The 27,128-nt window shown below is 40.0% G+C and overlaps 2 protein-coding genes across 2 annotated transcripts; one reads left to right on the top strand and one right to left on the bottom strand.

The window, feature by feature from the left end:
- Window positions 1-2,062: 2,062 nt before the first annotated feature.
- Window positions 2,063-2,416, bottom strand: LOC138887425 (uncharacterized). Its single transcript, XM_070169180.1, has one exon. The coding sequence runs from the start codon at window positions 2,414-2,416 to the stop codon at window positions 2,063-2,065; it is 354 nt and encodes a 117-aa protein (XP_070025281.1).
- A 22,081-nt stretch (window positions 2,417-24,497) lies between these two features.
- Window positions 24,498-25,241, top strand: LOC104225917 (uncharacterized). The gene has a single exon (XM_009777795.2). The coding sequence runs from the start codon at window positions 24,498-24,500 to the stop codon at window positions 25,239-25,241; it is 744 nt and encodes a 247-aa protein (XP_009776097.2).
- Window positions 25,242-27,128: the final 1,887 nt, after the last annotated feature.

The raw sequence follows: 27,128 nt of genomic DNA, 5'->3' as shown, positions 1-27,128 counted from the left end.
AGTAAATATGCAGCACTGGGGATTCTCCCGAAATACCGTTCCATAGTACCAAAGTAAATATGCAATATAGGGGGATCTCCTAGAATACCATTCCGTAGTCCCAAAGTAAATATGCAGCTCAACCAATATAAATAACCATCACAGCAAGAAAATCTACCATTTAGATTAAGTTTAAATCAAAGAAAAACGAGGAAAATTTCACTAAACATGCTGCACATAGTTCAAATAGGCAGTTAAAACAGGTAGGCATGCTTTTTCTAATCTAAACATGATAGTACATATGCTAGTGTAATTCAAACAAGGAGAAAACAAGTTATGACTTAGTGAAAAATGGGGTTTTACAAAAAATAGCCCGTGTATGCACTTGTCACCTCATGTACACGGTGCTCATATATCAAACAGTACCAAATCCTAAGGGGAGTTCCACCACACAAGGTTAGGCAAGCCACTTACCTCGAACCAAGCTCAAATCAATCTGTCACAATACTCTTTCCACGAATATCCGACTCTGAATGACTCAAATCTAGCCAAAACCAATTACATAAAATAAATATAGCTACAAGAAACTAATCTAGTTAACAAAATCAAAGCTAAGGCAAGAAATTAGAAAAATGACCAAAAAGCCTCCCTGGGCCCACGTCTTGGAATGGATAAAAGTCACAAATTATGAACACCCATTCACTCACGAGTTCACTCGTACCAATATTATCCAAATCTGATGTCTAAATCCCACTCAAAACTCAGAAATTCGATTGGAGAACTTTTCTCTTATTTTCCAAAACTTTCACAGTCAAAATCCTTAATTAAATGAAGAAAACAACAATAGATTAATGAAATAAAGCCAAAACCGAGTAAGGAAACGTTACCCAATAATTTCCTCTGAAACTCCTTCAAATTATCACCTAAATCCGAGCTCTAAAGGTCAAATGGTGAAGAATGACATAAACCCTCAATTAGGCCCAATTTTCTGCCAGCTAAAATGCACATGCGGTCCTTTCATAGCACATGCGGTACCGCACCTGCGGGAAATCCATCGCAGGTGCAAAAAATCACTTAAGTCTACAGGGCCGAATCTGCGTTAAGGAGGCCGCACTTGCGGAAAGTCTCCCGCTTCCCTGGTCCTAGGCCGCTTATGTGGTTCCTTCCTCGCATCAGCGGGCATTGTTGATGCGGAAATAACCTCGCACCTGCGATCCCAGCCTGGGCTGACCAATTTCACTTCTACGATCCAAGTCCTGCTTCTGCGAGCTCGCACCTGCGGTGATCTCTCCGCAGGTGTGATTACACCAGCACCAGAGAATCTTCAGCAAAGGCATAAGTCCAATTTTCAACCAGTTGAACATCCAAAACACACTCGAGACCCCCGGGACCTGAACCAAACATACCAACCAATCCTAAAAAAACATACGAACTTAGTCGAGCCCTCAAAACATATCGAACAATGCTAAAAATACTAATTAGCCTCCAATCCAAACTTAATGAACTTGAAACTTCCAAATTCGACAACCGACGTCAAAACCAATCAAACCATGTTCGATTGACCTCAAGTTTTGCACACAAGCCATAATTCACACTACATATCTACTCTAACTTCTGGAATCGGATTCCAACCCCAATAACAAAAATTCCACTGCCGGTCCAAACCTAAATAAGCTACGGACCTCCAAAATACAATCCAAGCACGCCCCTAATCTCAAAATCACCCAACGGAGCTAACGAAATCGACAAAACTCCATTCCGGAGTCGTCTTCACACATTTTTTAATATGGTCTAAATTCTAAAACTTAAGCCTTCGTTTAGGGACTTAGTGTCCCAAAACACTTCAAAAACCAAAACAAAACCTACTGGCATGTCGCAATAGCAGAAAAAAGATACATGGGAAGCAGTTAATAGGGGATCGGAGCTCTAACTCTCAAAATGATTGGCCGGGTCGTTACATCTTCCCCCTCTTAAAACATTCCTTCATCCTCAAACGAGCATAGAGACATACCTAAAGTGGTGAAAGATGAGGATAACGACAACACATATCCTGCTCGGTTTCCCAAGTCGCCTCCTCGACCGGCTAACCCCGCCACTGAACCTTTATTGATGCAATGCTCTTTGACCTTAGCTTTCGAACATACCTATCCAAAATAGCCGTTGACTCCTCAACATAAGATAGATCCTTGTCCAACTGGACTGAACTGGAATCCAACACATAAGAAGGATCACCGTGATACTTCCAGAGCATCGAAACATGAAATACCGGATGAACTCCTACTAGGCTAGGAGGTAAGGCAAGCTCATAAGCAACCTCCCCAATTCGCCACAACACCTTAAACAGACCAATAAATCTTGGGATCAGCTTGACCCTCTTTTCGAACCTCATAACGCCCTTCATAGGAGAAACCCAAAGCAAGACCCACTCTCCAACCATAAATGCAACATCGCGAACCTTTCGGTCCGTATAACTCTTCTGTCTGGACTGGGCTATGTAAAGTCAATCCTGAATCACCTTTACCTTCTCCAAGGCATCCTAAACCAAGTCTGTGCCCAATAATCTAGCCTCGACTGGCTCGAACCAACCCACTAGGGACCGACACTGCCTAACATACAGAGCCTCATACAGTGCCATCTGAATGCTAGCCTAATAAATGTTGTTATAGGCAAACTCCGCAAGTGGTAAGAACTGATCCCAAGAACCTCCAAACTCTATCACACACGCACGGAGCATATCCTCAAGAATCTGAATAGTGCACTCGGACTGTCCGTCCGTTTGAGGGTGAAATGTTGAGCTCAACTCCACCCGAATACCCAACTCCTGATGTACGCTCTCCAAAACCATGATGTAAACTACGTACCCCAGTCATAGATGATAGATACTGGCACGTCATAATGTCTGACAATCTCACGGATATAAACTCGAGCCAGCTGCTCGGAAGAATAGGTAGTCATCACATGAAGGAAATGAGCTGACTTGGTCAGCCTATCCATAATCACCCAAACTACATCAAACTTTCGCTGAGTCCATGGGAGTCCAACTATGAAATACATAGTAATCCGCTCCCCGTTTCCACTTTGGAATCTCCAACTTCTGAAGCAATCCACTCGGCCGCTGATGCTCATACTTCACTTGCTGACAATTTAGGCACCAAGCAACATACTCCACTATGTCTTTCTTTATCCTACGCCACCAATAATGCTGCCTCAAGTCCTAGTAAATCTTCGCAGCACCCGGATGAATAGAGTACTGCAAGCTATAAGCCTCCTGAAGAATTAAATAATGCAAACCATCTACATTAGGCATGCATAACCTGCCCTGCATCCTCAATGCACCATCGTCCCCAATAGTAACCTTTTTAGCATCACTGTGTTGAACCGTGTCCTTAAGGACAAGCAGATGGGGGTCATCATACTGACGGTCCCTGATACGATCATAAAGAGAAGACTGAGAGACCATACAAGCCAACACTCAACTCGGCTCAGAAATATCCAATCTCACAAACTAGCTAGCTAAGGCCTAAACATTCAACGCTATAGGCCTCTCTACTACTGGTAGATAAGATAAACTCCCTAAACTCTCTCCCTGGCGACTCAAAGCACCAGCCACCACATTGGCCTTCCCAGGGTGGTACAAAATAGTGATATCATAATCTTTGAGCAACTCTAACCACCTTCTCTGACTCAAATTAAGGCCCTTCTGCTTGAATAAATGCTGCAAACTCCGATGATCAGTGTAGATCTCACAAGGAACACCGTACAAATAATGCCTACAAATCTTCAAGGCATGAACAATATCTGCTAACTCAAAGTCGTGGACAAGATAGTTCTTTTCATGCACCTTCAGCTGTATGGACGCGTAGGCAATAACCTTACGGTCTTGCATCAACACCGTACCGAGGCCAACTCGTGACACATCACAATAAACTGTATTAGAACCCGAACCTATTGGCAATATCAATACTAGGGCTATAGTCAAAGTTGTCTTGAGCTTTTTGAAGCTCTCCTCACACTCTTTCGTCCACCTGAACGGAGCACCCTTTTGGGTCAGCCTGGTCAAATGTGCTGCAATAGATGAGAAATCCTCAAGAAATCGTCGATAATAACCCACCAAACCAAGAAAGCTCCGGATCTCTACAGCTAGCGATGGTCTAGGCCAACTCTGCACTGCTTCCTTTCTTTGGATCCACCTTGATTCCTTCACTCGATACCACGTGACCTAAAAATGCCACGGAATCCAACCAAAACTCACATTTTGAGAACTTTGCATATAATTTCTTCTCTCTCAAGGTCTGAAGCATAGTCCTTAGACGCTGCTCATGATCTTCCCGAATTCGGGAGTACACCCGAAAGTTGTCAATAAAGACAATGACGAATGTATCAAGATAAGGTCAAAATACACTACATCAAATTCATAAATGCTGCTGGGGTATTGATCAACCCAAACGACATCACAAGAAACTCGTAATGACCATACCGAGTCCTGAAAGTAGTCTTTGGGATATCTGGCTCCCGAATCTTTAACTAATGATAACCTGAACGCAAATCGATCTTGGAAAACACTCGGGCACCCTATAACTGATCAAATAGGTCATCAATATAAGGCAAAGAATATCAGTTCTTCACTGTAACTTTGTTCAACTGGCAATAATCAATGCACATATGCATAGAACCATTCTTTTTCTTCACAAACAAGATAGGAGCACCCCAAGGTGATACACTAGGCCGAATGAAGCCCTTATCAAGCAATTCCTGCAACCGTTCCTTCAACTCCTTCAACTTAGGAGAGGCCATACGATAAAGAGGAATAGAGATGGGCTAAGTGCCCGACAATAAATCAATTCCAAAATCAATATCTCTTTTGGGCGGCATGCTCGGAAGGAGGTCGCACCTACACATGCGCACCTGCAAAAAGTCTCTCGCTTCTACAGTCCTAGGTTGTTTCTACGGTTCCTTCCTCACATCTGCAGGCATCACAGATGAGGAAATAACCTTGCACATGCGATTCCGGCATGAGCTTCCCAATTCCGCTTCCGCGGGCTCGCACTTGTGGTGACCTCTCTGCAGGTGCGATTACACCAGCACTAGAGAATCTTCAACAATGGCCTAAGTCCAATTTTCAACCTGTTGAGCATTCAAAACACATCCGAGACCCCCGTAACCTCAACCAAACATACCAACCAATCCTAAAATACCATACGAACTTAGTCGAGCCCTCAAAACACATCAAACAATGGTAAAAACATAAATCGTCCTCCAATCGAAACTTAATGAACTTGAAACTTCCAAATTCGACAACCGATGCCGAAACTAACCAAACCACGTCCGATTGATCTAAACTTTTGCGCACAAGTCATAATTCATACTACGCATCTACTCCATCTTCTGGAATCAGATTTTGACCTAGATATCAAAAGTTCCACTACCGGTCCATGACTCAAAAAATTTGACTTTCGCCATTTATAGCCTAGATAAGCTACAGACCTCCAAAACACAACCCTAAGCCCAAAATCACCCAACGAAGCTAACAGAATTGACAGAACTCCATTATGGAGTCGACTTCACACAGTTCTGACTATGGTCCAAATTCTAAAACTTACGCCTCCATTTAGGGACTAAGTGTCCCAAAACACTTCAAAAAACAAAACGAAATCTCCTGGCAAGTCGCAATTAACAGAATACGATATGGGGGAGGTAGTTAATAGGGGATCAGGGCTCTAACTCTCAAAACGACCGGCCAGGTTGTTACATTTTTGCCTGCTCCTCCTTGGTCACCAGGCACCAGAGATAGCTAGCCACTGGAGCGAACATAACTCGGGGTCCAAGATGGTCAGTACAATCAACCTCTTGCGGTCAGTGTCCACGCTCGGAGTATGGAACTGATTGACTAATTTTAGGCTCGAGCTCGACCCGCCTGCCTCTAATAAGGTGTCTTTATTTAGAACTTCCAAGTCACCCAAACCAAAGAAGTCTTCCAAGGCGGACGAATCCACTCCATAGAAGAAGGAGTTGAGGGGATCTTCTGCACCCTGGCCCCCCTCGTTGAATTTCTCCATCCTCGCTTGGGCCTTCTTGATCATTGACACTGTTTAGAAGGGTCTCTCTAATATCTCAATCACGTCGGGCACCTCCTTTTCTACAGATCCAACATATTGGGAATTTTTACCCCGGGTGTCCACGTCGGCTTTATGAGTTAGAAGGGCACCAATCTCACAAGTCTCCCCCTCGGATGCATCCCAATCCGCAGGGTTGGTCGTCCCGTGGGTCACAAAAATAGATTCTTCCTTTGGCTCATCCCTGAGCCGTAGAAGGGAGTCAGAGGATGGCACCCGGTAACTAGAGCCCATCCTGGGCTTGCAGAGCACCCGCTTCTTCATTTTTGTCGCCTTGAAGCTCGGGGAGCTCAAGGGTTTTCTTTTCCTCTTCTTTTTTCCCTACATGGTAGCGACGGAGGCATCAACGGGTGGGGGCACATCCTCGTCCCCTTGCAAAGGCCTAAGTTGGGTGGTATTATGCAAACCTGCAATAATAAAGAAAGAAAAGGAGTTAGTATAATAGAAGGTGAAGACATAGTGTTGGCTACTCGGAAAGAGGCCTTTACCATGAGAACGAACCTCCCGTCGGTCTTTCAAGAGTCCACTTCAGATGCACTCGAAATAGGATATCTGAGTACAGATGCCCTCAATCCACTCTTTTAATCGAGGGACCGCATTCAGAACCCCGATAATAGCTGCACAACTGCAAACATGGATGAGAAGATAGATATGAAAGAAGGAGAAATTTTGATGTTGAAGGAAAAAGTTGTACTTACGAGATACATTCCACTTCTCATGGAATGGCATGTATTCCGAGGGAATCAAGTCCTCGGTCTTCACTAGGGCAAATCATCCCTGCCAGCCTCGGTCTCGGTATTTGTATATACTGGAGAAGGGAGCCTTGCTGGCCCGACATGTGAGCTTGATCAGGCCCCCTTGAAACATCGGGGGACTATATCATCGAAGCAGGTGGTTGATCGTGAACTGAGGAGATTCAGTCTTGTTCACGAAGTAACGAAGGTAGGTCACGATCGTCCACAATGATGGGTAAATTTTCCCGAGGCACACCTCATACCTTTTGACAAAAACTAGAAAAATCGAATCCGCCGGGCCCAACATGAAGCGATAAGTGTAAACACCTAAGTATCCCTCCACATGGGTAGTAACGGCGTCCTCGGGCCCGGGGACTACAATGTTCTTGCCTTCCCAATTTCAATCCTTCCCAATGTCCTCGATCGCAGGATATATATATATATATATATATATACTCCTTTGCTCTGGTCATGTTTGTACGAAGGCTTCTCGACTTTGAAGTCATCAGTGATCGTGCAACCCCCGAGAATGAATGCCAACAAGGGAGGCTTGGCGGCTGGTTCGTTAGCAGCCACAACATGGGAGGTCGTTTCAAGAGCCACCCTCTTGGGGGAGACCACTTCAGTATCAGCGGCCGCTTGAGAAGATGAAGAGGCAACTTGTTGGGGAACGATTTTCGATGTTTTTGCCATTGTCATCTGAGAGAGTGTTTGAAAAATTGAAAAATAAACAATAAGTTTTGGAAAAATGGATTTTTAAGATGAAGAACAGGGTATGAAGATTTGAATAAAATTTTCGGCAGAAATCTGGAGATTGTTATGAAAATTGAAGAACAAGAAAGAAGATATGAAGATTTGAAGAAGGTTTTGATAATGGTTGGTAGGCTCGAAGATAGCGATTTGATCGAGAAGTAGAAAAAAGACAAAGAAAAGAGGCTTTTATAAGGAAACATCTGATGCTTTGAATTCTGAGGTAACCTGCCAGTGATTGACACGTGTTCGAAAGTCAGAACGATGCGATTGATTGGACATTTCGGCTCCCCGTCATAATGTACGAATGAAGGAATCATAGTCATCTGTCGTTTCCCATCGTTTGGGCAAGCCTACTCTCTAAGAAAGGAGTGGACTGTCTATATATAGGTAAAACCAAGCCCACTGAATGACTCGACTTCCCGGTGAGCCAAACAGTGCAAGAACGTGATCGTAATGTATTAGAGCCAAAGCAAAGAGCCCCTCGTATCGGGGCTCGTGCAAGACACCTACTCTCGAGGATATCGGGGACATATCCTTCGGGTCACATTTGAGGATGGAGGTTTCAGAGAGCAATACCAAGCGGTTGTGCATGAATAACAAAGAGCCGCGATATCCCTGCTTGACCGGATATCACAGCATGAATCTCGGCACGTACCGACAAAAAATCAGTGATTAGCAAAACATAAGATTTTTACCTTTTATAGATTGTATTTAGGGTAATATTTCCCTACTATATAAATGGGAGTATAACTATTCATTAGACACTTTTTATAACACGCATATCAAGGTAATATACTGTTATTTTTCTGTTCTTATCTTTGTTCATCAAGTTCTCCATTTTTGTGGGCCCGGGACCGAAGGCAAGCACTTCACTAAGCTATTACTGAGTCCATGATCACTCCCACTATTGGTTTGACAATTTATTACGTTTTTTATCTATTTAATCTAAAGTTATTAATCTTTTGTATCAAATTAATCTGCATATCCTTAAAATCACTTATAAATTCAATTGTTATCTATTTTTAGGATAAACAATTTGCTCCACGTTTAAACAAATCATCCAAAATTGGAATGCTGCAATTGTAAATTTAACCAAACTAACTTTATATTTTCTTCGAAAAAGGCCTAAAAATGCCACTCAACTTTCAGAAATGATCTATCCATGCCATCCGTTAAAAAATGCTCATTTCATGCCACTGTCATTACACATTTGGCCCATCCATGCCATTATTGACTAACGACAGTGGCATGGATGGGCCAAATAAAAATTGAGTTGTTAGTCAATAATGGCATAGGTGAGCTATATGTGTAACGACAGTGACATGGAATGAGCATTTTTTTAACGGATGACATGGATAGGCCTTTTCCGAAAGTTGAGTGGCATTTTTAGGCCTTTTCCGTATTTTCTTTCTAGACAATGACTTGGATGCAACGGTAACACATATACCTGCCATGGAAGGTCATCTTCGCTGACGAGATCTTCCACACTTTTGTCTCTTAGATTATAAGACTGATCCAGAATTCCTAGCCGTTTTGAAGCAGATTGAGCGGATCCCACAAAACCATGTGTTTAACAAAAAAATAAAATTTTAGTCAAAGCTAGAATTTAGAAGAACATGGGTTACTGATAATCAAAACAATGTATAAAAGGAAGTAATTTAGGTATCAAGAGGAAAACAAGTAAACCAAAGTTTATTCCAATAGTGTTTCATGTCCTCACAATTGATCAGATATATCCCTTTTATAGATATCTTGGAGATATACATTTTGCCCAAATCATAATGAGGCTATTATTAGTAATTAAAGACATTGAATGCTACGTTACATAATCATTACATTCAATAAAAATTCTCTAACGTATTTCACATTTAATGCCTATTAAATGTCGTATCTACACTCTTTTCTATTGTCAGATTCATTCCTTTTTATTCTCGTACATAAATGACTTAGACAGGTACGAGCACTGAGTTATTTGAATAACTGCCCGTGCCTCTTTCTCTGCCATTTGCTCGTATCTATTGCAACTCGTGCCTTTTGGCTAGTTGTAATCCTTTGACTATTTGACCAGTCTACGTGTTTCGACATGTCACCTTTATATTTAAATACAATTTTTCCCAATATAGCTAGTCCCCTTACTTTCCATGTATTCATCAGTTGAATATTTGGGAAGTGGATTTCATTAAAAGAGAATTTTTGTCATTATTGATGCTAAGACAAAACTGACGCTTCAATTGTCGCTTCCATTTAATGCTCCGTACACGTGTCATTTTTCCATTGATTCTGCAATTTTACCCTTTTGAAGGCTTTTTTACGGCTCCACTATTCACGAAGTGCTAGTTATCATTATTTTGGTCCTTCGATCACAGCACTTTTACCTTTGGCGGTTGCTTATTAATATAAATATAACTTCTTTCCTTGTCTTTTACCACATAAAGCTTATTGAACACTTAATTCCTCAAATTTTAGTTCACTTCTTCCTCGCATTATTCTTCTTCGCCATGTCTTCACCAAACCCTAACCCTAGGATAGTTCCCATTGTTGATACCTTCCCTAATGCCCCCATTAGGTATAGAAGGGGAGGTAGGCTTCGTAGCTTAGAGTCTACTTGTGGTGGTGGTTCGTCTATACCTTCTTCTAGTTCTGGTCCTTCTTCTAGAAGCAGAGGTTCCCTTTCTCACAAATCTTCTTCTAGGGGTAAAGAACCTTCTGAACCATTACGTGAGCCTTTAGTAGAGGAGATAGTCTCTACAGAGCTATCTTTTTACCATGATAAGGAATCTCTTAGAAACCAAGTTTCTGCTTTAGATCGTGCTGATGCTTACCCTACTCAAATTACAGAAGTTTTGACTCCTATAGTTCGCAAAAACTACAATTGGAGTAATGATTTTTCCATTATTATCCCTAATCCAAATCAGAGAATTACTTCTTACTTGACTGGGGTCTCTTTTGTTTATACATACCCTTTCACTTTAGGGTTCAAACCAGCTATTGACCAAATAATTCTTGAATTTTGCCGTTTCTTTAATGTCTATTTGGGTCAAATTGGCCCAATTATATGGAGGGTTGTTGCCTGTTTGAGGCATTTAACCAATATGGATGACGTTTCCTTTACTTTCCCTCACCTGATTCATCTTTACTCTCCTAGGTTTTTCCGTAATGGCGTTTTTACCCTAGTGGCTAGGAGTAAGAGGGTTTTGGTGAGCCTTGAAGATGACAAGGACCGTGACTGGTATGCCCAGTTTGTTGCTGCCCCCACTGTTGGCTTAGTGGGTGAGGATAACGTTCCCTTCCTTGAAAAATGAAATTTCGCACGTAAGTCTTTTATCCTTCTCGTGCCTTTTTTCTTCAAGTTTATCAACTTCCGTAATTTTGCCCCCCCCCTTTTTTTAGCAACCATGGGAGTTGTGGAGGATATTCCCAATTTCCATGGTTGGGTAGATAAATTGCTGAAGACTGCACCAATAGATGGTAGGTCTTGGAGAACACTTTCTAACCGTTACGGTTGGAAAGTAAAGACTCATGGTAAGAGTTTTTATTTCATCTTTCATGCATATATATATTTTTCTTTATTTTTCTAACTCGCATCCTTCTTTTTATCAGGATTTGCTATTCGAGGAGTTACTGCTGAAGCAGTTGCGGCCTCTCGTGTCTCTTCGAGAACCCGTACTCCTTTGGGGACCCGTATCTCTTTAGAAAGAGCCCGAGAAATAGTCTTGGGTTCTTTTTCTGCGAAAAGGAAAGCTGTTGAAGAGAAAGGCTCTGAATAAGAGGAAGATGGGGGCTCCCTGGTGACGAGGCCACGAGCTAGGAGACACATCGTCTCTAATGACGAAGCTAAAGTTTCCCCTCATCTTTCTGTTTCTCTTACCGAACTTGTTGAAACCCCAGTAATAATTCCTGACGATGACGACACTCCTCATGATACCCGTGAGTCTATTTATCAACTTTTCATCAGTGGTTTTGGTAGTGGAATTTTAGGGCCTGTTTTAGATAAAATAGCCTTATCTTCTATTTCAACACCCGTGCCTGTGATTCCTTCCCTACCAGCCCCAGCTATTTCTGTTCCTTCTTCTACTATTTTCACTTCTTCTACCACTCCTCCTTTAACAATTCCCCCTCCTATCGTTCATCATACGAAAGTGAGCTCTTCAAGTAGAAGTGCTACTATGAGGAGGGTAACTATTGAAGTTCCTGCTGATAGCAGCCTTTTGCGGAAGTCAGGTCAGGCAGATGTATGGCCGGAGCTTTTTATTGGCCCAATTAAAAAAGCAAAGCGGGAGAGCCATAGTTCCCAGACTCTAATGAATGATATCGTGCATGCCACTTTGAAGGTATTTTCCTTCTCTCCCTTCTTTACTTTGTAATTTTTTTTTATCTTTGGGATTCTTATTTCCCTTCCTTTTTTAGGCCAATCTTATCGGCACAGAAATGATGAACAAAATCCCCCTCTTGGAGAAGGTAGCACGTGAGTCAGAGAAGATAGCATGTGATTCTCAGTTGGAGGCGATCAATTGGAAGGAACAATTTGAGAGTGCACAAATTGATGTGGAAGATTTATAAGAGAGCAAGAGTACCTTAGAGCAGCAGGTGTGGGCTTTAACTTCAGAGTTAACAGTTGTAAAAGCTTCCTCAAGCCAAGCAGAAAAAGAAAAAGAACGTACCGAATCCTCCTTCTCAGAGCAACTATCTAAGGCTACTGAAGAGAACAGAGAGTTGAAGGCTCTTTTGAGTCAAAAAGAAGTTTACGCTAGGGAGCTCGTGCAAATCTTAACTAAAGCACAAGAAGACCTTCGAGTCTCTACTGATAAGGTGCGTGCTTTAGAGAGCTCCCATGCCTCTCTTCAAGCTTCTTATAACTCCGCCTTGGCTGAAAATGAAGAGCTCAAAAATGGGATTGCTGATTGGGAAAAGGATTATGAGATCCTTGAAGAAATATCTGTTATTGAGGTAAGTTAGGCATTTTTGAATTCACGTCGTGATACCCTAATTGAAGCTGGCCAAGAAAACTTCAACCTGGAGTCGGAGTTAGCTAAGATCAATGAAACCATTGAAAAAGCTCAGCAAATTCAGGACTTCCCTTCTCCCGTGGTTGAAGCTCCAGTGAATGTCGAAGCTGATACGGGTATCCCAACTCTTTCAAGCCCAATCGAGCCTGTTGCTGCAAGCCAAGTTGAAACCGCATCTATTGATGCACCTGCCCAAATTGAGCCAGCTGTTATTGATGCTCCTGCTTCAGTGACCAGTTTTAATCATTTGAATGATTTTGTTTTTGTTTTTATTTTGGAAAATTGTAATCAAACCCTTAGCTTCATTTGAAGGTTGGTTTTGGAAACGCAAGTCCCTAAGTCTTTTATGGGGCAATTTTTATAAACAATTTCATAGTTTTATGACTAAGTTCGTACTTAGTCTTCAGTTTTTAAGTATTAAGAAGTTTTTCATGTTATTATCTTAAACTTCTATCTGCTTTATCTTGCCTTTATTTTTAAGGACTTATAGAATAATTTGCATTTTTGTACTTCGAAAATGCTTCTGTTAATCTCATGACTAACTAATTTAAACATGAGTTTTATAAAAGAGAGCCCTTTTATATTTCGACACTTAATGAAGAAGACGTCTCAACTTCATAATGGTGTTATCATATGATAAAAGAAATAGGAACATACATGTTTCTTTGAAATAATTTTGACAAGTTTTGAATAAGCCTTTACATGTATTTGAATTACATCTATAACTTTCTCGTAACTATTTTTCTTGTAAAAGATTTTTACAAAATAAGAATAATAGACAAGGGGTTTTTCCTTATAACCCGTTTTAGTACATAGCCTTTACCCTAACTATAGTGAGGTTTTTCTTTGGCCTTAGCTCGTGGCTCCATCTCGTGACTTTGTGACTTTTACTCTGCACTTGACTCTTTTAGGCTTCATTTTTCCTCAATCTTCTTTGCCTTCTTTATACACATGTATGTGTATATTATGTAGTCCCCCAAGTGTTTGAGTGTTGAAGTATGAAGCCTCGAGCACTTGATAGTTTATTTCATTTGGTCCTTTTCCTAAAAAGGAAAAATATACTGGACTCGGATGTGCTATTATAGATGAAGACTGCTTAACCCGTTTGAATTTCTATCAGAATAATTGTAACCCTAGGCCAGGAATTTTAGGTTATTCTGTGTGCCTTACAGGTCGTGACTCATCATTTAGTGCGGGTTAGCTTTTTGCCTATCATCTAAAATTGTTAGTAAAATTTTAACAATTCAAAAATTAAATTTAAAATGGTGATACTTGACCGTGGGTATTCCTTAGAAATAGTATCTCTTCAAATGAACAACATTCCAATGTGAAGGTAGTATCTTGCCATCCATTGTCTCCAGTTCATATGCTCCCTTTCCTGTAATATCACGAACTCTATAGGGTCCTTCCCACGTTGGATTTAATTTACCCGCGTTAGCTGCCTTTGTAGATTGAAAAACCTTTTTAAGCACGAAGTCCCCCACTTTGAAGAATCTATGGCGTGCTTTTCGGTTGTAAGATCGTTCTATGACTTGCTTTTGTGCTGTCATTCTTATTAATGCAGCTTCTCTCCTCCCCTAGAGTAAATCTAGATTGACCCGCATCTCTTCGTCATTAGATTCTTGTGTCGCCTATGTGAACCGTGTACTTGGTTCCCCTATCTCAACTGGAATTAAAGCCTCATCTCCATAAACCAATGAAAACGGTGTTTCTCCTGTACTTGTTTTTGCAGTTGTGCGATATGCCCAACAAACTCCAGATAATACTTCAGCTAGTTACCTTTTGATTCCTCTAATTGTTTCTTTAAATTATTGATAATAACCTTGTTCGTTGATTCTTCTTGCCCATTACCCACCGGATGATAAGGTGTTGACGTAATCCTTTTAATTTGCCAACTTTGAAAGAATTCCGTGATTTGAGCTCCAATAAATTGAGGTCCATTATCACACACGATCTCCTTTGGCACACCGAATCGGCATATGATATTCCGCCAAATAAAATCTTTGACTACCTTTTCTCACACCTGCTTAAATGCTCCTACCTCCACCCATTTAGTAAAATAATCAGTGAGTACGAGCAAAAACTTTACCTATCCTTTTGCTTGTTGTAATGGAACCACGATATCCATTCCCCATTTAATAATTGGCCATGGCGCAATGACCAGATGTAATAACTCCGCATGTCTATGCATATTGTTACCGTACCTTTGACATTTATCACATTTGGCCACGAAACTTTCTGCTTCTTCTTCCATTTTAAGCCAGTAATAACCTGCCCTAATTAAGGTTCTTACCAATGACCTTCCTCCTGCATGATTCCCGCAATGTCCCTCGTGTATTTCTTTCATTACATACTCCATTTGCGAAGGTCTGAGGCATCTTGCTAAGGGACCACTGAACATTTTACGATATAAATTGCCTTGCTTTAAGCAGTACCGAGCAGCCTTCTTTCGAAGCGCATGAGCTTTTTTCTTATCATCAGGGACGGTACCATACTGCAAAAAAGCAACAATATCGTTCCTCCAATCCCAAGTTAAATTATTAAAATTTACATCATTCTTATCAGGATCGAGAACTGAATAAAATAAATGTATAACTGAGGCGTTTGCATCACTTGCCACATCAGCTGCAGATACGAGATTAGCTAGGGCGTCCGCTTCAACATTTTCATCCCTTGGTATTTGTATAACTTTCCAGGTTTGAAATTGTTTTATCAAGTCCCGTACCTTTTCTAAGTATTGTTGCATCCTTGCTTCCCTAGCTATATAAGTCCCCAGCATTTGATTAATCGCAAGTTGTGAATCACTCTTGATTATAATCTGATTTATGCCAAGCTCTCGTGCCAATTCTAGACCTGCAATCACAGCCTCATACTCCGCTTTATTGTTAGTTATGGAGTGACATTTAATAGCTTGTCGAATGGTTTCACCCGTAGGTGGTACCAAGACAATCCCTAAACCTGCACCTTTTACATGAGATGAGCCATCAATGAATAAAGTCCAAGTTCCTGGGTTAGCTCCATTGAATACCTGTAATTCTTTTTCTGCTTCTAATTGCATCCCTTGGCTAAAATCAGCCACAAAATCAGCTAACACTTGTGATTTTATAGCAATTCTAGGTTGGTATGTGATTTCATATTCACTTAACTCTATTGCCCACTTAGCTAACCTACCTGATAACTCATGCTTATGTAATATATTACGTAAAGGGTATGCAGTTACTACATCGATAGGATAACACTGAAAGTAAGGTCTTAACTTTCTAGATGTCATGATTAATGCAAGTGCAAGTTTTTCAAACTGAGGATACCGTGCCTACGCATCTAACAAAGATTTACTACCATAATAGATAGGGGATTGTTTACCTTGTTCTTCTCGGACCAAAACAGCGCTTACCGCAACTTCCGAAACAACAAGGTAAATGAGTAGTCTTTCCCCAGCCTTTGGTTTTGCCAGCAAAGGTGGATTTGATAAGTACGTTTTCAAATTCCTGAGTACCTGTTGACATTCCTCATTCCATTCAAAATGATCCTGCTTTTTAAGGGCCGAGAAGAATTTAAAACACTTCTCTGATGATTTAGAAATGAATCTTCCCAAGGCTGCAATTCTCCCTGTTAATCTTTGAACTTCTTTCTTGTTTGAAAGTATATCAGGGATTTCTTCAATGGCCTTAATCTGTGCAGGATTCACTTCAATACCACGGTTAGAAACAAGAAAACCCAAAAAATTACCTGATGCAACGCCAAATGCATATTTTTCGGGATTTAACTTCATATTAAACTTGCATAAAATTGAAAATGTGTCAGATAAGTGTGATATGTGATCTTTTGAATATTGAGTTTTAACAAACATATCATCTATATACCTCTATTGTGTTTCCTAAATGCTCTTGAAACAATTTGGTAACTAACCTCTGATATGTTGCACCTGCATTCTTTAGACCAAAGGGAATATGATACCATGGTGTATCGGGAAAAATTGTATTTAAATATAAAGGTGACGTGTCAAGACACGTAGACTGGTCAAATAGTCAAAGGATTACAACTAGCCAAGAGGCACGAGTTGCAACAGATACGAGAAAATGGCAGAGGAAGAGGCACGGACAGTTATTCAAATAACTCAACGCCCGTAGCTATCTAAGTCATTTATGTCCGAGAATCAAAAGAATGAATATAACAATAGAAAAGAGTGCAGATACGACATTTAATAGGCATTAAATGTGAAATACGTTAGAGAATTTGTATTGAATGTAATGATTATGTAACGTAGCATTCAATGTCTTTAATTACTCATAATAGCATCATTATGATTTGGTCAAAACGTATGTCTCCAAGATATCTATAAAAGGGAGATATCTGATCAATTGTGAGGACATGAAACACTATTGGAATAAACTTTGGTTTACTTTTTTTTTCTCTTGCTACCTAAATTACTTCCTTTTATACATTCTTTTGATTATCAGTAACCTGTGTTCTTCTAAATTCTAGTTTTGACTAAAATTTCATTTTTTGGTTAAACAAATTGGTTCTGTTACCGGGAAACTGATAATCTATTTTCTTTTCACTTAACTTTCCTTGTTGCATCAATTATGTAGAACAACAATGACAAAACTCAAGGAAACCAAGAGAACCAACAAAATCAGGGAGATCCACAGAATATTAACACTCAAGTTCCTACTCCACGAGACTCTCCACGACAATCTCGTGAGGGTACTCCTGATGGGTCTCAAATAAACCAGCATGCTCAATTTGAAAATGCTGAAGTTGTTGATGAAGCTTTGCAGAAATTAATTGTTGCTCGGGTCAACACAAAGTTGTTGAGGCACTTGTTAACCAGTTACTTGTTGCAACACCCATACCTACTCCAAATAATAACACTTTGGAAAACCCTCATTCCGGGATTTATAACTCAGGCAGCGGTGGAACTCCTAGTGAATCACAGGAGAGAGAACTAGGTAATGTAATTAATTCTGATTTACAAAATTTAGTACTAACCTTGCAGAAATAGCTCAAGGAGCAAAGTAAGCGCATAGAGCAGATACCCGGGGTACCGCCCATAATCAAAGGGGTAGATATGGATAGATATTCTCAACAACCCTGGAAGCCAAGTGTTGCTTCACTCCCAATTCTAAAAAAGTTCAAAATGCCTTATATTCCAAAATATGATGGAACAACAGACCCACGAGATCACGTGACTGCATTCACAACGGGCGTAAAAGGCAACGATTTTACTAGGCAGGAGATTGAATCAGTATTAGTCAAAAAATTTGGTGAAACGCTCACCAAAGGAGCGCTAACATGGTATTCTCTTTTACCCGAAAATTCTATAAATTCTTTTGCTGAGCTTGCAGATTCTTTCATCAAAGCACACTCGGGAGCTCAAAAAGTAGAGAAAAGAATGGAGGATATTTTCAAAATCAAGCAAGGGGACTCAGAACTGCTTAGAGAATTCGTGGACAGATTTCAACGTGAGAGAATGACATTGCCACATGTACCTGACAACTGGGCAGCTATAGCTTTCATAAGTAATTTGAATGAAAAAAGCTCGGAAGCTACGAGGAGACTCAAGGAAAGCCTTCAAAAATTCCCAGCTTCAACGTGGAATGATGTTTATAACAGGTATAGCACGAAGCTGAGGATTAAGGAAGATACTGTTCCACGATTTCAAAAAGAAGAAAAGGTAAGTTCGAGACGTGCGGAGACCGAAAAAAGATCCGGTAAAAACAGGTGCGAGCCTTACATGGGACATGCGGGAAAGGACTCACGGTCAAAGCAGGATAATCAAAGGTACAATCACAGATCAAGAAACAGAGAATCAGGTTCTTCATCAAGATTCAGGAACTAGCAAAACAACTATGAGTCATGAGATGATGATAGAAATTTAAAAGCGAGATTCGGTGGTTACAACTTTAACGTCAGCACCTCTGAGCTCGTAGATATTTTGAGAAGCATGGGAGTTAAGGTTCGATGGCCAAAGGAAATGAGATTGAATCCAAACAGGCGCAATCCTAACCATTGGTGCGAGTTTCATAATGACCACAAACATATAACAGCAGATTGCAAATTTTTACAAAGTGAAGTTGATCATTTATTAAAACAATGATATCTTACTGAGTTGTTCAGTTAGAAAGGCAAGCAAGCTTACATGAAGAACAGGTAGGAGCCTCCAAAACCACCTTCTCCCAAAAGAATTGCCAATGTTATAAGTGGGGGTGAAGACATCAATGGTATATCATATACTGCAGCTAACATAATTTCCAAAGTAACAATTACCCAAGAAAAACGGGTGCGACATGCTTTAGAGGGAGACAACATTACATTCAATGACGCAGATGTAGATGGCGTATTAACCCCTCATAACGGCGTATTGGTAATATCTTTAATTGTACATGATACTAATGTGAAACGAGTTTTGAATGATTCAGGTAGTTCCGTAAACATTATTTTGCTAAGAGTATTACGTGAGATGCAAGCTGAAGGTAAAGTGATACCAAAGGTGCATACTCTATCTGGATTTGATAATTCTAGTGTCCTCATGAAAGGAGAGGTAACACTCGCCACATTCACTGAAGGAGTCGTCAAAGATACAAAATTCCAGGTGGTAGATATGGAGATGGCTTACAACATGATTCTTGGGAGACCATGGATCCACCAAATGGATGTTGTTCCTTCAACCTTGCATCAAGTTACTAAATTTCCATCGCCATGGGGAATCTGTCAAATTCATGGACATCAACATACAGCCAAGGCTATCAACTCTGTTGCAGATACAAGCACGAGAAATGAAGGTAAATAGCAATCACAGAAGGCAGTTGAGGACACCACAACACAAACCTCAACTAAACAAGGGCAAACAGACGTAGATTCAAGGCTTTGATACCATTCAAGAACCAGAAGAGAATGAAAATATCAAAACAACAATAGAGGAATTAGAGCCTGTTGTGTTATTTGCTCAATGGCCTGATAAAAAAGTCTATGTTAGAGCCAATCTTAGCCAAGGTATAAGAGGTAAGTCAATTGAATTTTAGAAAACTAACGTGGATTGCGTTGCTTGGTCCCACTCTGACATGACAGGAATACCACCGGAGGTGATGACTCATAAACTAAATGAAGATCCATCATACCCTCCTGTCAAGCAAAGGAAAAGAATGCAAGGAACTTTACAGATCAACTATAGAGAGAATGATAAATGATCTGATGTAAACAAAAAGAGACGAGTTGAAGAAATCAATTGAGGGATTATCAAAGTTGGCAAAACTAAGTGTTGGAGAAGGAGGTTCATTGTACGTGAGGGGACTTCTATTATCATTGTACGTCTACGCATATCATTCTTGTGGATTTACATTGACAATTGATCAAACTTTATTGTCTTTACTTTCGCAAGAGTACAGGTTCATCTAAAATTGATTAAACACAGGTATATTGGAACGTACATTATGCCTTCTTTTAACAATAAAACAATTTATTTTTTTTTGACTAGATGTTATTTTGTAATATTCCACATATTTGACAGAATTTTGTTCATGAAAATAGATTTTGCAAATAGGAAAAGACCGATCGTGATAGAGTAATATATGTATTTAAAGAACTTAAGTCCATCACAATTTTGCCGCATGGGTTTGTGACAGAAATCCTTCATAATTTTATAAAACCAACTGAAATCCGAGTCCAGCAAAAAAAGAATTCCTCCCAGAACAAAGTTGTGAATTTCTTCGAAGAAGCGAAATAAACTATTGGGCGGAATGAATGTCTTCTACGCTTTTGAGATATAAGTAGGTTTGCATGAGGTCGATTGGTAGGTGGGCTAAGGGTGTGTGATTAAATTTATATTGTATTTGGTATGTCAACCAAATATAGTATCGATTTAATCTCAATCCTGAATATTACCACTTATCTCACCTTATTCCATCAAAGTTGAAATTATTTTATCCCACTTCCAATGTGTGATAAATTAGTTCAGAAATTATAATCCGAACTATAATTCGGGAATAACTTAGCTCACATACCAAATGATCCGTAAGAACTTGTTAAGTCTCTCTTTTTTTTTTTCTTTTTTTTTTTTTGTGACAAACTTAACCACTCTAAAAAGGTACTTCTAACAATCACCTTTAAAGTAAACATACATTCTCGTTTATTTTCAACCACTAACTAGACTAACAATCCTTTATTTAGATAGTAATTGTGTAGTAATTTAAGATTTAATATGCATACAATAGGTGTCACGATCCGGATTTCTCACCCTCGGAAGTCATGATGGCGCCTACTAGTGAAAGCTAGGCAAGCCAATTATTCCAATTATTTAACCCTTTTCATTTTTAATCCCTTAACAATTGTGAGTTAACATTTTTTTATAAACAACAGAAATAATAAAGTGGAAGAATGAAATGTAACAATTCAAAATAATATCGATACAAATCCATAAACATAACCTACCCAGAACTGGTGTCACAATCTCACAGACTATCTAAGAATACTACAAACAGGGTCCGAACAAAATAGATACATGTCTGTCTCAGAAATAGTAAATAACAGAAGAAAAACTAGATAGGGAGGGGACGCCAAGGCCCGCGGACGCCTGCAGGACTACCTCAGGTCGCCTGATGGACTGAAGACAGCAACCTCACTGTGGTCCAAAAGCTACAGCACCGGGATTTGCACACAGTGCAGAGCGTAGTATCAGCACAACCGACCCCATGTGCTGGTAAGTACCTAGCCTAACCTCGGCGAAGTAGTGACGAGACTAGGACAAGACTACCATATAAACCTATGCAGGTATATCATATATAACAAGTAATAAAGAAACTAGCAGTTAAAGATGGGAAGAGGAAACATGCTGCGGGGAATATCATGTGCAAACAAAATCTTAATAAAGAAGTGAAAGGAACACGAAAATTCAAATGTAAGCAAGAATAAGAAATCAAAGACAAGTGCACAACATCGCCTTTCGTGCTTTTACTCTCATCCTCACCATAAGAATCAATATAATCGACACGGAATCATCCTTCGTGCTTTTACCTCACATAATCATGGCACGGAATTATCCTTCGTACATTATCACTCATATCATGGCACGACATTGTACATCGTGCGGTACGACATCACCCTTTGTGCTTTTACCTCACAATATCAGCACGACATCACCCTTCGTGTATTAACACTCTCAAATCATGCACGACATCATCCTTCGTGCTTTACACTCTTCCTCACCGAAGCAACAATCACAAAGAAATTTGGGCGAGGGAATCAATAATATCACAATAAAATCTCGGCAAGGGAACAATAGCATAATAACAATATTCCGACAAGGGAAACAATATCATGAGTAATAACATCCCGGCAAGAGAGATAATATCAAAAACAATAATATCCCGGCAAGGGAGACAATATCTTAAACCCCCTCTCTTTTCCACAATTACTTCACAACTCAATTCTTAACTTGAGCCAACGCTCTACAATGTTCAATTACCGATAATACTTCCACAAGACTTATTCAACAATAGAATTCATCATATAAAGCATGAATAATACGGAACGGAGTCACACCAATCATAATATAAGACTCACGGGCATGCTTGACACCGACGTATAGATACTCATCACCACACCTATACGTCGTACTCAACAATTAACACTTAGCAAATAAGACACAACTCCTAATCCCTCAAGCTAAGGTTAGACCAAACACTTACCTTAATGCCACGAACACAATTCAAGCCTCAACTACTGCTTTACCTCTTGTTTCCAACACCAATTCGCTTGTATCTAGCCACAATTTACTTAACGATATCAATAAATACTAAATGAATCAATTCTAATGCATGAAAATAGGTTTTCTAATGATTTTCCCAAAAAGTCAAAAATCGACCCCGGGCCCACATGGTCAAAACCCGAGGTTCGATCCAAAACCTGATTACCCATTCACCCACGAACTAAAATATATAATTTGATTTGAAATTGGACCTCAAATCGAGGTCCAAATCCCCAAAATTTGAAAATCCTAAGTTCTACCCAAATGACCCAATTTCCCCCATGAAAACTCTTAATTTTGAATTAAAATCATGTGAAAAGATGTTATAGATTAAAGAAAATGAGTTGGAAATGACTTACTAATGATTTGGAGAAGTTGATGTCTTTGAAAAATCGCCCAAGATGTTTTTAAGGTTTGAAGAGTTGTAAAAATGAACGAAATCCCGTCAAAATCTAAATTAATTGGTCTCAGATGTCGCAATTGCGAACCCTTTCAGGATCTGTTGCCTTCGCATTTGCGAGGGATTAGTCGCATTTGCGAAATAGCCCTTTTCGCATTTGCGACCAAGGCCTGCCCAGGTTAGGTTCGCAATTGCGATGTCTGGGTCGCAATTCCCATGCCTGAGGACTTTGCAATTGTGAAGCTCGATCTCGCAATTGCGAGATCAGAGGCCTGGGCAAAAATACCAGATACCAACAACTTTTCCTTAGTCCAATTTAACTTTGTGTCCTATCCAAAACTCACCCGAGCCATAGGGCATCAAACCAAACATGCACGTAAGTCCAAAATCATCATACGGACTTGCTCGTGCAATCAAATCATCAAAATAACATCAACAACTATGAATTAAACCTCAAATTCATGAAATCACTCAAGAACATTGAAATAACTATTTTTTCAAATAAAGGTCCGATTTATACCAAACGAACTCCAAGATTTACCAAACTTTACCGATTCAACTTAATTATTATTTCAAACTTGTACCAGGTTGCAGAACCTAGATACGGGCCCGATAACATCAAGAAATTACATCAATTCACTTCTAAAAGCCTTCACATTTTGCATAAAATAAGTTTTTTTAAAAATTCATTTCTCAGGATTGGGACCTCGGAATTTGATTCCAGGCATACGCCCAAGTCCCATATTTTACTACGGACCCTACGAGATCGTCGAATCATAGGTCCGGGTCCTTTTACCAAGAATGTTGATCAAAGTCAACTTTATTCTATTTTAAAAGTCAATTTCCTTATTTTACTTAGTTTTCACATAAAACTTTTCGGAAACGCGCCCGGACTGTGCACGCAAATAGAGGTGAGACAAAGAGAAGTTTTTAAGTCCTTAAAACACAGAATTTACTTTCAAAACAAGTGATGACATCATCATATTCTCCACCTCTAAAAAAAATATTTGTCCTCGAACGGACATAAGAAAAGAAGTATCTGGGTCGGGGAAAAGATGGGGATATCGGCTCCGCATATCGGACTCGGACTCCCAGGTTGCTGCCTCAACAGGCTGACCTCTCCACTGAACACGAACAGAAGAGAAACTCTTCGATCTCAACTGACGAACCTGCCGATCTAGAATAGCTACCAGCTCCTCCTCATAGGACAAGTCCTTGTCCAACTGGACAGTGCTAAAGTCTAACACGTGGGATGGATCGCCGTGATACTTCCGAAGCATGGACACATGAAACACTGGATGCAAGGCTGATAACCTCGGCGACAATGCAAGTCTGTAAGCCATCTCTCCCACTCGATCAAGAATCTCAAAAATAAGGGTCGAGGACGACTAGTTGGGAGCCCCCTCGAGTTCAGTTCATCCTAACAGATTCGCCACCAATCCCCCGAGGGACACAGACCGGGGTTCAGGATTCAACAATGAATGGTATCGACCATATGATCGAAGAAACAATGACCCGAGACACAATACTTCTTGGAGCGATCGAAGAAGAGACCAAGGTCCAGACCCTCGAGGGCTCATAAGCAAGAAAGGGTTCGATAAGAACTTCTACCCTGCCGAAGCCCCTCAATTATCAGAGTACAATTTCAGCATAGATGCATCAAAGATCGTCTCAGTTATTGGGAGAATCAAGGATACTAAGTGGCCCAGACCAATACAGACTGATCCCTCCTAAAGGAATCCGAACTTTATGTGCAAGTATCATGGCATGCATGGACACAGATCGGAGGACTGCCGACAGCTAAGGGAGGAAGTGGCTAGGTTATTCAATGAGGGCCACCTTCGAGAATTCCTAAGTGATCGGGCTAAGAACCACTTCAGGGAGAGGGATGCAGGAAGGAAGAGCGAACCTGAAGAGCCCCAACATGTCATTCACATGATCATCGGCGAGGTCGACGTCCCCCAGGGACCAGTATTCAAACGCACCAAAGTATCCATCACCAGGGAAAAGCGGACTCAAAATTACTTGCCCGAGGACGCCCTCACATTTAGTGAGGAAGATATTGAGGCTTTATCTCAACCTCAAAATGATGTTCTAGTAATTTATATCCATTTAAATAAAGTTCAAGTTAAACATGTTCTCATGGATCCAGGAAGTTCGGCGAATATAATCAGATCCAGGGTCGTGGAGCAACTTGGGCTACTCGATCTAATCATACTGACATCTCGATTCTTGAATGGATTTAACATGGCAAGCGAGACAACAAAGGGAGAAATCGTCCTCCCAATCAATGTGGCCGGAACTATACAAGACACCAAATTTCATGTCATTGAAGGTGACATGAGATACAATGCTTTGCTCGGAAGGCCGTGGAAACATAGCATAAGGGCGGTACCATCGACCCTACATCAAATGATGAAGTTCCCGACAAAGGATGGTGTGAAAACAATATATGGAGAGCAGCATGCAGCCAAGGAAATGTTTGCAGTGCACGACTCAGCACCGATGTAGACTCCATCCACATCGGAGAAGTCGAATGACGAACAGGCGGCCAAATAGCAATTACAGCTCTTGCCCTCGGTTGAGCCCGAGGGACAAATGTCCGATGAACAGGTGGCTGGGGACGAAGAAGAAGATTTACTCACTCTCCGAACCTTCGTTGCCCTAAAGAATCAGATGCGATGAAATCGACGATCAAAGAGCTCGAACAGTTCATATCAATCGAGCATCTTCCGAAACAAAAGGTATACCTGGGGATGGGGTTAACCCCTGATCTCAGGAAAAAACTCATTCAGTTTCTCATCGATAATATTGATTGCTTTACTTGGTCCCATTTAGATATGACAGGGATCCCACCGGAGATAACTACCTATCGACTAAATGTCGATCCCAGATGTTGATACCCAATTTTTTCCTATATAATTTTAATATGTAAAATACCTTCAAAATAGCATATATATACATATATAAGCATGTCCAAAGGTTTTATTATTTTTTCCATAATTTTAAAGGTTTAGATTGATTTATTTTCTCCCTTTTTTACCATAAAATTCCCAATAATTATTTCCAAAATTATTGTTTTGATAATTCATCTATTTTATTTCTATACTTATTCCAAAATATGGCTAAAGTAATTTTTACATATTTTTACAATTTTATTTAGTATTTTTAAAACTAAATTGCACATAATTGCAATACTAGCCCTTTTTACATTTAATTATGTTTTATACGCATAAAATTTGATCCTGTATTTTTAAAATTGTTAGTTATGTATTATAAATCATTTTAGCAATTTAAATTAGTTTTCAGAAACTATTTACTATTTTTTAATAAATTAAATAGGAAAAAATGTCTATTTAAAATATAGCCAAATTGGCTTTCAATTGTATCCCAATATTGGACCCCAATTTCCCAACCCAATTCCAATTAAAACCCGACCCACACCCTCTTTACCCCTGCCCAAACCCGGAACCCCACCTACCCGTCTCATCAACGGCCCCCATTTCCCCTTACCTTTTTTAACCCAAACGACCCCCTAACCTAACTCATTTGTTACAATCCGCCGCCCTTGAATCACATTTTCTCTCCAATTCTCTCTGAAACCTAACTCAAACCCTAGCTGCCACCACCTAAAACCAGCCCAATCCCCTTTGATCCTCACTCAATCCATGGATTCTCATGGTTGTTTGAGATGTATACTTGTCTCCTACGTCTCCTGGTTGCCTGTTTTTGTGATTTCGTGGAAAGATCTCGAAGAGATCTAGTCCAGATCTTGTTCAACTTCTATCCATGGTCTTTTTGCTACTTTTCGGCCATCCATGGCTGTTCGAGTAAGATCCATGGCCTTTCCGGCTAAAACCGATAACGATCTAATGTTTGCTCACCTTCTTTGGGTTCTCTGAAACCCTAGTTCTTGATATTTTTCACTTTTGTTTAGATCTGTCTTAGATCTAAGTGTATCCATGAGTTTTTAGCCGATTCTTTTTCATCTTTACTATTTTTTCGAAACCCTAGACTCACTACTGTTCGATTCTTCTTAGATCTTTATAGATCTGAGATGATTCCAGTGTTATTAAATGTTTTCCTTTAAAAAATCTCCTGGTTTGAGTAACTATTTTGATTTTAGTTGCGATTTTCTAAAATAGGGTTTACTGAAACTCGTCTTCTCAAAGTTTTCATGATTTTCGAGTGTTAATCATATGTTCTTAGGTATTATTGACTGATTTCTGCTAAAATTGTGTTGACCCTAACTAATTTGTGTTAAAGCCCTAATTTTTTTATGTTTTTGTTTCGATTCTGAGTCTTTCCGAGCTACTTGTTGCATTGTTGGTGTTGTGTTTTGACTTTCATGATTTTCCCCTTTAGCCTAATTCAGTATCTTGTGACTTTTACCCTAGT

This window comes from Nicotiana sylvestris, chromosome 3 (assembly GCF_000393655.2).
Source record: "Nicotiana sylvestris chromosome 3, ASM39365v2, whole genome shotgun sequence".
NCBI lineage: Eukaryota > Viridiplantae > Streptophyta > Magnoliopsida > Solanales > Solanaceae > Nicotiana > Nicotiana sylvestris.
Note: the sequence above shows the minus strand (reverse complement) of the source record. Positions and strands in the feature narration are given on the sequence as shown.